Consider the following 12,419-nt stretch of genomic DNA (forward strand, 5'->3'; position numbering starts at 1 on the left):
CCGTGCCCTCTGGCTCTGTCCGAGTTCTCTCTTCCTGGGCGCGGACCCGCCAGCTCCAGGTGCCTTGCTCTCCCTAGACCGGCGGCTCTGTGTCCTTGGTGCGGGGCTCAGCCGGGGCGGTGCAGGGCTGCCTTGGGTGCCTCCCGTCTGCTGCGTCTCTCGCACCGCTGCCTGTGCAGCCGGTGTACAAAGCCTCGTGGGCTCCTCGTGACTGGAGGCCAGCTCCTGCCCACGAGTCTTGAACAGGGAAGGTGGACCACAGATCTCTGCGGCAGGTCTCTTGGGCTCACGCCCAGAGGGCCTGGAGGGACAGCACGGTTTTGTGCTCTGACACCGAGGCTTCCCTCCTGCACTGCGTGTGCCAGCGCGAGCGTGCCCACACGGCCCCACCCACTGTGGCTTAGCCCTCGCCCTTCTTGCCACGCAATGACGTGGCTCCCCCGTGCCGTACGATTTCAGGCCAACATAGCTGAGGTGGAGGTGTCCATCCCCGCCAAGCTGCACAACTCCCTCATCGGCACCAAGGGCCGCCTGATCCGCTCCATCATGGAGGAGTGCGGCGGCGTCCACATCCACTTCCCCGTGGAGGGCTCGGGGAGCGACACGGTCGTCATCAGAGGCCCCTCCTCCGACGTGGAGAAGGCCCGGAAGCAGCTGCTGCACCTGGCGGAGGAGAAGGTGAGTCCCCACCCCCGAGGGGCCCCTGCGTGCTGCTTGCTGGAATCGCCCTCTCCTCCACGCAGAGGCTCCAAAACCCCATTTGCCATGGCAGGTCAGAGGTCAGAGCACGGCGCACGCCTTCCTGGCCCTCTGACCTGGCTGTTATGGGCGGGCCTGTCCAGGTCAGACCCCCTCGTCTGCAGAGCGGAAATCTGCAAAGAGTGTGACTTCTGTGCGGGGACGTCCCCTCGCTGTGCACTTCTGACCCACACAGTGGTCGTGCGGCCACCCTCGCAGCAAAATGTTTCGGCTGTCACCCTGAATCAGGGTTCCTCCTTGGGTCACCTTTGCCCCTGGGTCCCAGTCCATCTGCCAGTCTGTCTGTTCCACGGGCGCGGCACCCGTGAGCCCTGCTGCCTGGTGCTCTGTCAGCCGCTTCGGCTGCTCCAGGTCCTCCGCCCGCCGGTCTCGGGAGACTCCTGCTCGGGCTCTGAGGGGTTCTGTCGACGCTAAAGCTCAGAGGGGGGAGGACTGACGTCTAAGCAGCCGGACTCTTCCAGTCAGCCTCTTCCTTTTTTTAAAGATCTTATTTATTTAGGTTTAGAGAGGGGGAAAGGGATGAGAGAAACATCGTGTGTGAGAGACACATGGATCAGTTGCCAGTCGTGCGCCCCCTACTGGGGGCCTGGCCTGCAACCCAGGCCTGTGCCCTGACTGGGAATCGAACCCGCGACCCTTTGGTTCGCAGGCCGGCGCTCGGTCCACTGAGCCACGCCAGCCAGGACCCTCTTCCGGTTTCTAAGCCTTCGACTTTCCCTGGGTGTTCTGTAGGTTTGAGCGTGCTGAGCTTGTGAATGTTTTGTTCATCTTAGATCTGTTTTGGTGCTCAGTGTTACCACATTTGGTACTTTAGTACTTCATGGTGTGGTGTGCAGAAATATATTTGATATTTGTTGGCCTTGTTCTTTGTGTCTGGTCTAAAGATTGCTCACTAACTTCAGTGGCTTTTTTGTGGATTCTCATGAGTTTTACGTGAAACGTCATCTGAGAGCAGACAATGCATCTCCTCCTCTCTGGTCAGTGTCCCTGTGTGTCCCGTCTTGCTGTGCCGCCGGGGCCTCCAGGGCGTGCAGGAGCAGGAGCAGGGCCGGGGTCCCTCCCCGAGCAGGCGCAGGCACTGTGAGCCGCGGCCTCATCGGGCTGCGGGTGTCCCTCCGGGGCCGAGCCGGCTCGGAGTGTCTGTCGGGCGCGAGTGCGGATCCTGGCGGAGGTTCCTCCGCTCCCGTCGGCTCGGCGGTGGGCCACTCGACATGTGTTAGGGTGGGGGTTTTGTGGGGGTTTTTTTAGTTTTTGTTTTTCACTCTCTCACCCACCTTGACCTCTCAGATTGAGCTTGGTTTTGATGTTTGGGCTCCCCTGACCCGTCAGCGTCCTGGTGCCGCTGTCGGCAGGGTCTGTCCGAGAGCGGTGGTCTCTCCGGTGTCTGTCCTTCGTGCCCGCGGGCCTGGGTCAGCCTGGGGGGCGCCTCCCTCCCGCGGCCCCGCTGGACACGCTGGCGTTCGCGGTAGAAGTCCTGGGACCTGGGTGTCGGAGGAGGGCTTGGCCGGTGAGGGTCTCAGCCTGCAGCTGGGGCGTCGTGGCCGTGTGGGGGCTCACCCCGAGCCCGGCAGAGGGATACCTGACAGGGCGCGCTCTGCCTGCGTGGGAGGGGCGGGGGCTGTGCTAGTGCTGGTGCGCCCCGTGGTCCCCCCCGCCGGGCGGAGGTCTGCCCACGGCTGGCAGGCCTGGGGCTCTGGGTCCACGCGCTCTGACCACCGTGGCATCTCCTGCCCCCGCTGAGGGAAGCTCGGGGGCGGGCGGTCTGGGAGGCTGTGCACTTGTGTGGGCGAGGACTGATCAGCCCCCCACGGGGGTACTGGCAAAATGGGAGGTAAGCTCCACCCCACACGCTTGCCCCCTGGGGCCCCTTGTTCGCCTGCCCGGGCAGGGGGTGTCAGGCCAGCGTTTGTGGGTTGGTTTCTGCAGCAAACCAAGAGCTTCACCGTGGACATCCGCGCCAAGCCAGAGTACCACAAGTTCCTCATCGGCAAAGGGGGCGGCAAGATCCGCAAGGTGCGCGACACCACTGGCGCCCGCATCATATTCCCGACGGCGGAGGACAGGGACCAGGACCTGATCACCATCATCGGGAAGGAGGACGCCGTCAGGGAGGCGCAGAGGGAGCTGGAAGCCCTCATCCAGAACCTGGTGAGGCCTGGCCCCCGGGAGGGAGCCGCCGTGCGGCGGGGGCGGGGCCTGCACGGCCGGCCCCTGACACCCCCCACCCCCACCCCGTGTCCGGCCACAGGACAACGTGGTGGAGGAGTGCATGCTGGTGGACCCGAAGCACCACCGCCACTTCGTGATCCGGAGAGGCCAGGTCCTGCGGGAGATCGCCGAGGAGTACGGCGGCGTGATGGTCAGCTTCCCGCGGTCCGGCACGCAGAGCGACAGGGTCACCCTCAAGGGTGCCAAGGAGTGTGTGGAGGCGGCCAAGCAGCGCATCCAGGAGATCATCGAGGACCTGGTGGGCGCCTGGGGCCGGCGGCCACTCGAAGCGGGGTGGGGGCCACCCCCGTATATCCCTCGGGCCGACCAGTCCACCGTGGCCATCCCCACCCAGCCTCCTCCCGCGGGGGGGCGGGGGGAGCGCTGCCCCTGAGAAGCAGCTCCGCTGTGGGTTTTATCCAGGGGCCGTGTGTGCGAGGCACCAGCTGCCTCCCCGTCCCCCGCTCCAGAGGGGAGACGAGGCGGGCGGAGCCCGTCAGCCCGCAGAGGAGTCACGTGGCACACGCTGGGTTTCGTCGGTCCGCAGGCCCCCCCCCTGGGACTGGCGTGGCCACCTGTCTGCAGCGGTGGGGGGCTCCTCGTGTCCGGGGAAACAGGAGTGAGCACCAGAGCAGTCCTACATGGACGAGACGCTGATGATTTCTTAGACCCTGGGGGGCACGTTTCAGGGAGGCCTCCTGTGGCCCTGCTCACACCCCTCCTCCCTCGACCCCGTCGTCAGGGGAGCCCTCGGTGCCCCTTGGGGAGGGGGTGTCTGTGCGCTTGGTCGCGGCTGCAGAGGCCGGTGCTGTGAGTGCGAGTCACGAGCACTCCGTCTGTTTGTTCCTTCGTGCCGTGCCCCCAGGAGGCCCAGGTGACCATCGAGTGCGCCATTCCCCAGAAGTTCCATCGCTCGGTCATGGGCCCGAAAGGCTCCCGGATCCAGCAGATCACTCGGGACTACGGTGTCCAGATTAAGTTCCCAGACCGGGAGGAGAGCCCAGGTGGGTCTCTGCGCGGAGCTCGGCGGGGGGCGGGGGGGGCAGGAGAGAGGCAGGGGCCGGTGGCTGTCACGTGTCCCAGTGAGGCTCTGTCTTGCCTGGTGCCGGACACTGTTGGGTGTTCCAGGGGCTTGCAGAACCCCCAGGCCGTGGGCTGCGTCAGTGGCTGCAGGGCAGCGAGGCGCCCCACAGGGGCCAGTGGCCAGGCCGGAGGAGAGAAGACCTGCCGCCCCTCCTGCAGGTGGGGCGCCCTCAGCCCTTGCCCCCACGACGCCGCTCTGGCCCGGCAGCAGCCCCCTTCCCGGCCGCCTCGTGGGGCCGGCAACTGCCGAAGGTGGGGGCAGCCCCTGACCCACTTAGGACGCCCCTGGCCACCAGGCTGTCCTTTGGGGTGGCTGCCATCTGACTCTGCTCTGTGTCCGGAGGGATGGCGCAGGGTGGAGCGGCGGCCCGTGAGCGGGACCTGGCTTCTGTCGAGACCTGACTCCGCCAGTCCCCTGTGCCCGTGCGGACGGCTCGTCCGGGTCCCGCCGCGGCGAGCGGGCACTGGCCTGCGTACTCTGACCTGCACGGGCTCGTCGTGGCCTTGGGGCGCCTGCCGCTCTGGCCGTACAGGCTGCTGTGGGTGGAAGACTCGTTAGGTCACCCCAGGTCACGTTTGTGTTTCGCACTTGAGTGTTTACCTCTTGATTTTTTTTTAAGATTTTGTTTTTTATTTATTTATTTTTAGAGAAGGAAGGGAGGGAGGGGGAGAGAGAGAGAGAAACATCCATGTGCTGTTGCTGGGGGTCATAGCCTGCAACCCAGGCATGTGCCTGACTGGGAATTGAACCTGGGACACTTTGGTTCGCAGCCAGCACTCAATCCTCTGAGCTACGCCAGCCTGGTCTACTTCTTGATTTGGATGTAACTTCACATTTAAAGGAGAATTGCCCAGAGCTCAGTAAAGATAGATTCGGATGCTCACTCTCCAGACCTCCCCAGTCTTTCTCGCCCACCCTCCCCTTCCACACACGCCCACGTACACACACTCACTGGTGTCGCTGGGTCATCAGAGGGTGGCGCTCACACCCGCCCCTTGTCCCTCGTGGCTGTCTCCCGAGAGTGAGGGCGTTCTCTTGCATTGGCTGAGCTAACCCTGGCTCGTCCGTCCACCTCGGGAGACCTGATTATGTGACACTGTGACAAGTTCATGGTTGACCTCCAGGTTTTCTCATCTTTGAAGCAGGAATCACGATGGCTCCGGGCAGTCGTGCCTGCCCACGCGTGTGTTTGTGTCTCACGCTAGGAACATGGTTTGGGTGTTTATTTGGGTGCACAAATGATCCCATGGGAGCCCCCCCCCCCCCCAGCTGCTTCCATGTCCTGTCTCAGGTCCCTGTACTCCTGGTGCCCTCTTCCTGGCAGAAGCGGCTGGGCGGTCCTGCCTTGTCACCCGTGAACCTCTCCAGCCCCACCAGCTGCCGCCTCCTGGTGCCAGCTCCGGGGCTGTGGGAGCTTGTCCTCCCCTCTCGGGCGTGGTGGGCCCTCGCTCTTCCCATCACCAGCTCCCACGTCTCGCAGCTGAGGCCGCGCAGCTGAGGCCTGTGTGACTTGCCCCTCCTGTTCCCCCAGCTGCCCAGGAGAACGGCGACGACCCTGGGGAGGGGAGAGAGGCTGACCCTGGCTCTCCCAGGAGGTGTGACATCATCACCATCTCCGGCCGCAAGGAAAAGTGTGAAGCCGCCAAGGAGGCCCTGGAGGTGGGTGCAGCACCCCCGCTCCGGGGGCCTGCGGGCTCGGGGGCCACATGGGGCACAGCTGGTGGGTCTCGGTGCCCCCCTCTGTGGCGTGGGGGTGCTCAGGCCATCTCGGACTTGGGTGGGCCCGTCATTGCTGCAGGGAGTGCTGGCCGACGCGGTCAGGAGCAGCGGCGGTCCCAGGCACGCACCTGTGACCCCCGGGGGCTCAGGCCACAGTCCACTCCTGAGCTCTGCAGGGCGGGCAGGGTGGTCTCTGTGTGGAGCCGGCTGTCCAGGCCTGTTTCTCCTGGACTCGTTCGCCTTGTCTTGCTTCCCTCCGGCAAGGGGCCTCCTGCACGCAGGAGCCAGGGTCTGAGGGTCGCCCCACCGGCGTTAGCCCTAACACTGGACCCACGTCCTCCCCCCAGGCCTTCCCTGGGGTTAACGGTCACCTTCTTAGTTCCGATGGAACAGCGTGGAATGTTCCGGGTGTTCACTGTCGTTCTCCCCGTGAGGCCCTGCGCTGAGCCACGGGGTCCCTCGGGTCACTGCTCTCAGGCCCGGTGTCGGTCCCCTTCCCCGCAGGCCCTGGTCCCTGTCACCACTGAAGTGGAGGTGCCCTTCGACCTCCACCGGTACATCATCGGGCAGAAGGGCAGCGGGATCCGCAAGATGATGGACGAGTTCGAGGTGAGGGATGAGCGGGCCCTGTGTCTGGAGACGAGGGGCGGGGAGTGAGCTGTCACCGGGACTCGCACACCCTCCCCGAGGGAGGGGCCCTCCCGCTGCTCTTCGTTGTCAAACTCCGCGCTGCCTGCCCTCCTGGTCCCCAGCCTGCAGCTGTGCCCCTGGCAAACGTGCCGGGCAGGCTGTTCACGACCCCCACGTTCGCCGTCACCGGTGGGGGCTAGACAGGCACATCCCCACTCCGGGGCCCTGCATACACCGGGTCTGTCCCGTGTCCGCCAGGTGAACATACACGTCCCGGCGCCGGAGCTGCAGTCTGACACCATCGCCATCACAGGCCTCGCCGCCAACCTGGACCGGGCCAAGGCCGGGCTGCTGGAGCGGGTGCGGGAGCTGCGGGCGGAGCAGGAGGACCGGGTGAGCGCCGGCCGGGGCCGTGGGCACCTCCTCCCAGGCCGTGGTTCTAGCCCCGTAGCACGAGGATTGCCAGGGGCTTCTGAGAGACCCAGCACCCCGGCCACCCTGCGACCGGGGGGTCGGGGAGGCAGGCCGGGCAGTGTGCCGAGCTGGGGCCTCGCTTAGGAGCAGGGCTGGGGCGGGGGGCATTTGCTTTCACAGGGTCACAGCAGCAGCTGGGCCCTGGGTCTGTCAGCCAAGTTCCGCAAGAGTGAGCCTGGAGGCAGGGCGGTGCCCTCGCGGGCTGCAGGGCTCGGGGGCGTGGGCGCCACGGGCCCTGCGATTCCCTCACTCCGCAGTTCCGCTGCTGTTGAGTGGGGCTTCCCGCCCGCCCGCCGGAGAGCTGGCCTCTGGGGATGACAGGAGGGAGGCATGGCAGGGGGGGCCTGGGCACTGGAAGCAGTGCTGCAGGTTGGGGGACACAGACCCCTCCCCGAGGGGCGGCGTGACTGGGCTCGGACATCCCGCAGGGTCGCTGTGGCCCCCTGGCCCCAGCCCGGCACCGATTCCGGAGCGCGTCCTCGGACCTGGTCTCTGGCCACTCTCATCTGGGGCTCCGTCCTTAGCACTTTGGTCCCCCTTCTCTTTCTGGCCTTTTCAGTGCCCACTCCTGCCCCACAGGTGAGGAGCACACGGCTCCGCCTGTCATTCCTCTTCCAGGGCCTTTGTTGAGGGCACCGCAGCCCCGGTTGTGCAGGGTCAAGGCCTCTGGGGCCCATCACCTGCTGGCAATGGGATGCGGCACGGAGGCCCCAGAAGAGCCTCGGCCCGTGTGTGTGGCTGTGCTGACGGGGGCCTCCGGGCGGAGTGAGGACCCGGGGATGTGCGTGGGGTGAGGTGCACCTTGGGGTGAGTCGCCCACCCTCTGCCTCACTCTCCCTCCTTCGTGTCGCCCGCAGGCTCTACGGAGCTTTAAGCTAAGCGTCACTGTGGACCCCAAGTACCACCCCAAAATCATCGGGAGGAAGGGAGCAGTGATCACCCAGATCCGCCTGGAGCACGACGTGAACATCCAATTCCCCGACAAGGACGATGGGAACCAGGTGGGAAGTGCACTCGCGCCGGAACGGGGTGCCGGGGTGCTCTGCGGACACGTCTGCCCTGGGAACGTGCACGGGCAGGTGGGAGAGGCCCCGCTGGGCAGCGAGAGAGCGGGGCCTTGGGGGGCAGGTCTCTGGAGACTGAGTTTGGCTCGAGGTTTGAGCCCCGTCTCAGGGCCGAGGGTCCCCGCGGAGCCGTGCTGACAGGTGCAGCCCTGCGAGGCGTGCCCTGCACCCACCACAGCGTGTGGTCGCTCCCGGGCCCGGCCGGCACACGTGCCGTCTGGCCCTGAGGCCCCGCCTCTGAGGCGGGCCGCCCACCCAGCAGGCCTTGCACGGAGTGGACTCGGCGCTCACTGGCATGCGGCAGGGCACCCGGAAGCGGTGGCCGGGAACCTCCGGCCAGCACACCCCAGCAGCCCTGTGCAGACCGGCCCCGCCGGCCGCTCCTTCCCACCTGCATCCGAGCGCTTGTGCGGGGCGAGCGGGCCTGCAGCTGCCGGCCCCGGGGCCCCGTCCTCTGCTCCCAGCCCTGGGGCCGCGCTTCACCGACGCCTCCTCTGCTGTTCCTGGGGCGTTTGCTCGTGCCGCTGCACGTGGTCGGTTTTTATCCTCGACTTGGTCTTCTGTTGCTTTGGACTGAAGAGTCCAGGTCTCGCCAACCCTCATCGTCACTGCCCTTTCCTTTCCTCTGCTCTCCCACGCAGCCACTGCTGTTTAGTGTCGTCAGTTAACAGTTAGACTGTCACCGTCCCGTTGGCTGAGCAGGGTCAGGCAGCCACATCTTTCTTTCTTTCTTTTTTAAATGTATCACTTATTTTTACTTTTTTATTGTTTTAGATTTTACTTATTTATTTTTAGAGAGGGAAGGGAGGGAGAAAGAGAAACATCAATGTGCAGTTGCTGGGGGCCGTGGCCTGCAACCTAGGCATGTGCCCTGACTGGGAATCGAACCTGCAACGCTTTGGTTCGCAGCCCGCGCTCAATCCACTGAGCTACGCCAGCCAGGCAGACACATCTTTCATACACATTTTTTTTTCTTGAGGTTTTATTTGTTTATATTTAGAGAGAGGACGGGAGGGAGAAAGGAGGAGAAACATCAGTGTGTGGTTGCCTCTCGAGCGCCCCCTGCTGGAGCCCGGTCTGCAACCATGGCACGTGCCCTGGCTGGGGATTGAACCGCGAGACCCCTTGGTTCTCGGCCCTGACTCAGTCCACTGAGCCACCCCAGCCCGGGCCCACACACAGGTTTTCCTGTGAGAATGACGCTTCTGTCTGCCGAGCGTGTTCTGCGTCAGCGCTGCTGCCTCAGTGGCTGGCGGGGGTTTCTTTCCAGGCACCCCTGGGCGGGGACCAGGGAGGGCTCACGGCCTCCTGCCCTGTGTCTGCGTCACCTGGACTCCTAGTCACTCTTCTCTGGTTCTTCTACGCTGCGTTCTGGTGTGTGTGTGTGTCTTCGGGATGTGGTTTAAGGTTACTGTTTTCTTAGTTTTCTGTCCTGTGCTGTGCATTACCTGTTGGCTCACTCTGCCGGTCCGGTGCCCTCGCTGGTACGTGTGTGTGTGTGGCAGGAGGGCGGCCCTGGGTGGGGCCCTGCAGGCGTGTGTTGCTGGCCACGCTGCCCAGCACCTGCTTGCAGGTCGGTCCCTCCCCACCAAGGGCCCCACAGACGAGGGGCCGGAGGGACCTTCCCTGACCCTCCTCACCTGCCGGGGCCCTCGCGTCACCCTGCAGCAGGGGCTCTTCCCCTTCCCGTGTGTCTCGGTCCCATGGGTGGGGCTCGGGGGGGATCTCAGTGACCTGACCTTTCTCCGCTCCTTTCCCTGCCGCGCGGATCCGTGTGTCCCCTCGGGCCGCGGGCCGCCTCCCCCCGTCCCGCTCGGGGCGCGGGCACCCTCTTCTGACAGGCCCCCCCCCCCCCCCCCGCCCCAGCCGCAGGACCAGATCAGCATCACGGGGTACGAGAAGAACGCCGAGGCCGCCCGGGACGCCATCCTCAAGATCGTGGGCGAGCTCGAGCAGATGGTGTCCGAGGACGTGCCTCTGGACCACCGTGTCCACGCCCGCATCATCGGCGCCCGCGGCAAAGCCATCCGCAAGATCATGGACGAGTTCAAGGTGGGTCCCGGGACCCTGCGGGTGAGACGGGCGCGTTCCCTGCGGTCGGTCGGTCGGTGCGGCCCGTGGACGCCGGCCTCAGTCTTTCTGCCCAGGCTGCCGGCAGCGCTCACAGGCCAGCAAGGGTCGGGGGGCAGGCCGCCCCGGCGCTCAGGTGCTCGTCCCTCAGGCCGTGAGGCGGGTGGGGTCACGGCTGTGCGGCCGGCACCATTGGTCAGCCTCCTGCGCGGGCCTGAAGAGGGTGGCCCCCCGCGGTGTGGCCGCCGGCCACCCTGGCCGTCCCCAGAGGGTGCGTGCACATGAGGGGGCGCCGGCACCTGTGCCCTCGGCCCCCAAACTGGCTGCCCACACGCCCCATGCGGAGCGGAAAGCGCTAGAAACGGACCGCTCCCAGCCACCCGACGGGGACCGCTGAGTCCAGAAGGCTTGCGGGCCCCCGGGCCCCCGTAGCCAGCGCCTGTGCTCCTTCCAGGTGGACATCCGCTTCCCGCAGAGCGGGGCCCCGGACCCCAACTGCGTCACCGTGACGGGGCTCCCGGAGAACGTGGAGGAGGCCGTCGACCACATCCTCAACCTGGAGGAGGAATACGTGAGTCCTGGGCCTGCGGGGCCTCTGCAGGTGTCTCTGGGTGCTGGCCAGGGACGGGTGCTCGCCCGCGTCCCTGCCGCCGGCTGACCCCTGCCCTGTGCCGCAGCTGGCGGACGTGGTGGACAGCGAGGTGCTGCAAGTGCACATGAGGCCGCCGGCCCACGAGGAGGCCAAGGCGCCGTCCAAGGGCTTCGTGGTGCGGGACGCACCCTGGACCACCGGCAGCAGCGAGAAGGTCAGGCGGCGCCTCTGGCTGGGGCCCAGGGCCGAGGGCGGAGCCCTGTTGCGGCTGCCTGGGCGCAGCCTGCTCAGTACAGCCGCGCCCTCTCTGTCCCCACAGGCTCCGGACATGAGCAGCTCCGAGGAATTCCCCAGCTTTGGGGCTCAGGTGGCCCCCAAGACCCTCCCTTGGGGCCCCAAGCGATAATGATCAGAAAGCAGAAACCTCTCCAGCCTGCTGACCCAAACCCCACCACACCACGGTTTGCTTCAATCTGACGCAGCAGCTGGACCCTCCACAAATTGTTGACGCTCCCCCTCCCCGAGGTCTCACAGGGAAGCGGGTGCCCGGTGCTGTGTGCGGCCGGCCCTCGGGCCCGGCCGGCGCCCGGCGCGCGCTCAGGACCTGCCCCTGACGCCGGCTGGGGCCGGCTCTCCACGGTTCGAACACTAACAGAGGCGGTGGGACATCTGCCGGCGTGTCAGCGAGGCCCTGGCCCCACTGAGTGCTGCACAGCTGGGGCTGAGCCCACTTCCTGTGTCGTGACCTCAGGAAATAAATTCCTTCACTTTAGAAAAGCCAAACGTTTGCCCTCTTCCTTTCCCAGCCCCCTCCCTCTGCCTGTCGTCCAGGCCTCTGCAGACTGCAGCCCCCTCCTCTGGCCCGCTCAGCCCAGACCGCAGGGTGGGAGGGGCCCGGTGTGCGCACGGGAGCACCGGGTCCCCGAGGGGCCCCGGGCGCCAGGTGCCCTGCCTGCCCTGCCCCACAGGCGCCAGGGGATGAGCGAGGCCTGCAGGTGAGGCTGCATGTCTGCTCCTGGGTCTGGGGAGGGAGGTCTGGGGGGGGGGGGGGGGTGCCCCGCCCAGGAGAGGTGGACTCCTGCTTCCTCTTAGAGTCGGCCCTGCTCTGAGTGACGGCTGAGTCGCCACGCCTCCCCAGAAGGATGCCCACGGCAGGCTCCCCCTTTCTACCTCAGAGCCAGGGGCATTGGTCTGTGGAGGGCGGGGTCCGCCCCGGCCCAGGGTCTGCTGTGGCCGGCCCCGCTGTGGGCCAGTCCGGGGTGGGGGGTGCACGCCCCCCGCCCCACATGCTGTGCTCCGATGCACGGGGGGCCGTGTGCAGACCCCTGGGAGCGGGCTGTAGGGGGGGCAGAGAGAGGCTGCCACGAGGCCTGGCCTGGAGGACCTGCTCAGGGAGCCTGTTCCCCTCAGGGGTGTGGCGGGCCATCCCGGGCCGGGCCAGTGCCCCACCCCAGCCAGCCTGGTGAAGGTCCGCTCTGCAGAGGAAGGGGCCCTGGCGGGGGCTGTGTGTGGGGGAGCCACAGCCAGCCGCTGGCTTCTGGGTTGTTGGGTCTCCCGCCCCCGCCCCATGGGGGCAACATGCGCCCCCCGAGTTCTTTGTCCCCAGATACGGGGGCTCCTGGAGGAGCCGACCGGGGCCATCGCCCGGCCCCTCCCGTGGTCGGTCACTTCTTCCCTGACCCCCCGTCCGTGACGTTTTCTGCTCCATCCTTGCTCACCCGGGCACCTTCAGACTGAAACTCCCGAGTAGAGCAGAGTTGCTCCACGCGAGTCTGACGCCAGTTGCCTTGGCAGGTCCCCATGGGCTCGAGCAGCCTTA

General features: G+C 66.3%; 1 protein-coding gene across 2 annotated transcripts in view; it reads left to right on the top strand.

Moving 5' to 3' along the window:
* The window catches only part of LOC114493849 (high density lipoprotein binding protein), a 59,380-nt gene extending 47,997 nt beyond the window's left edge, over positions 1-11,383 (top strand). Inside the window, exons 16-27 of one of the 2 annotated variants that reach the window (XM_028508561.2) lie at positions 460-678; positions 2,686-2,907; positions 3,008-3,226; positions 3,833-3,971; positions 5,583-5,710; positions 6,275-6,379; positions 6,659-6,793; positions 7,732-7,875; positions 9,805-9,990; positions 10,463-10,579; positions 10,686-10,814; positions 10,920-11,372. In XM_028508561.2, coding sequence (XP_028364362.1) covers positions 460-678; positions 2,686-2,907; positions 3,008-3,226; positions 3,833-3,971; positions 5,583-5,710; positions 6,275-6,379; positions 6,659-6,793; positions 7,732-7,875; positions 9,805-9,990; positions 10,463-10,579; positions 10,686-10,814; positions 10,920-11,006 — 1,830 coding nt within the window. In that variant the 3' untranslated portion in view covers positions 11,007-11,372. Of the gene's footprint in view, positions 1-459; positions 679-2,685; positions 2,908-3,007; positions 3,227-3,832; positions 3,972-5,582; positions 5,711-6,274; positions 6,380-6,658; positions 6,794-7,731; positions 7,876-9,804; positions 9,991-10,462; positions 10,580-10,685; positions 10,815-10,919 lie in introns of both variants that reach the window. The other variant, XM_028508560.2, reaches the window with a different exon arrangement.
* The last annotated feature ends 1,036 nt before the right edge of the window (positions 11,384-12,419 follow it).

This window comes from Phyllostomus discolor, chromosome 4 (genome assembly GCF_004126475.2).
Source record: "Phyllostomus discolor isolate MPI-MPIP mPhyDis1 chromosome 4, mPhyDis1.pri.v3, whole genome shotgun sequence".
Classification (NCBI taxonomy): Eukaryota; Metazoa; Chordata; class Mammalia; order Chiroptera; family Phyllostomidae; genus Phyllostomus; species Phyllostomus discolor.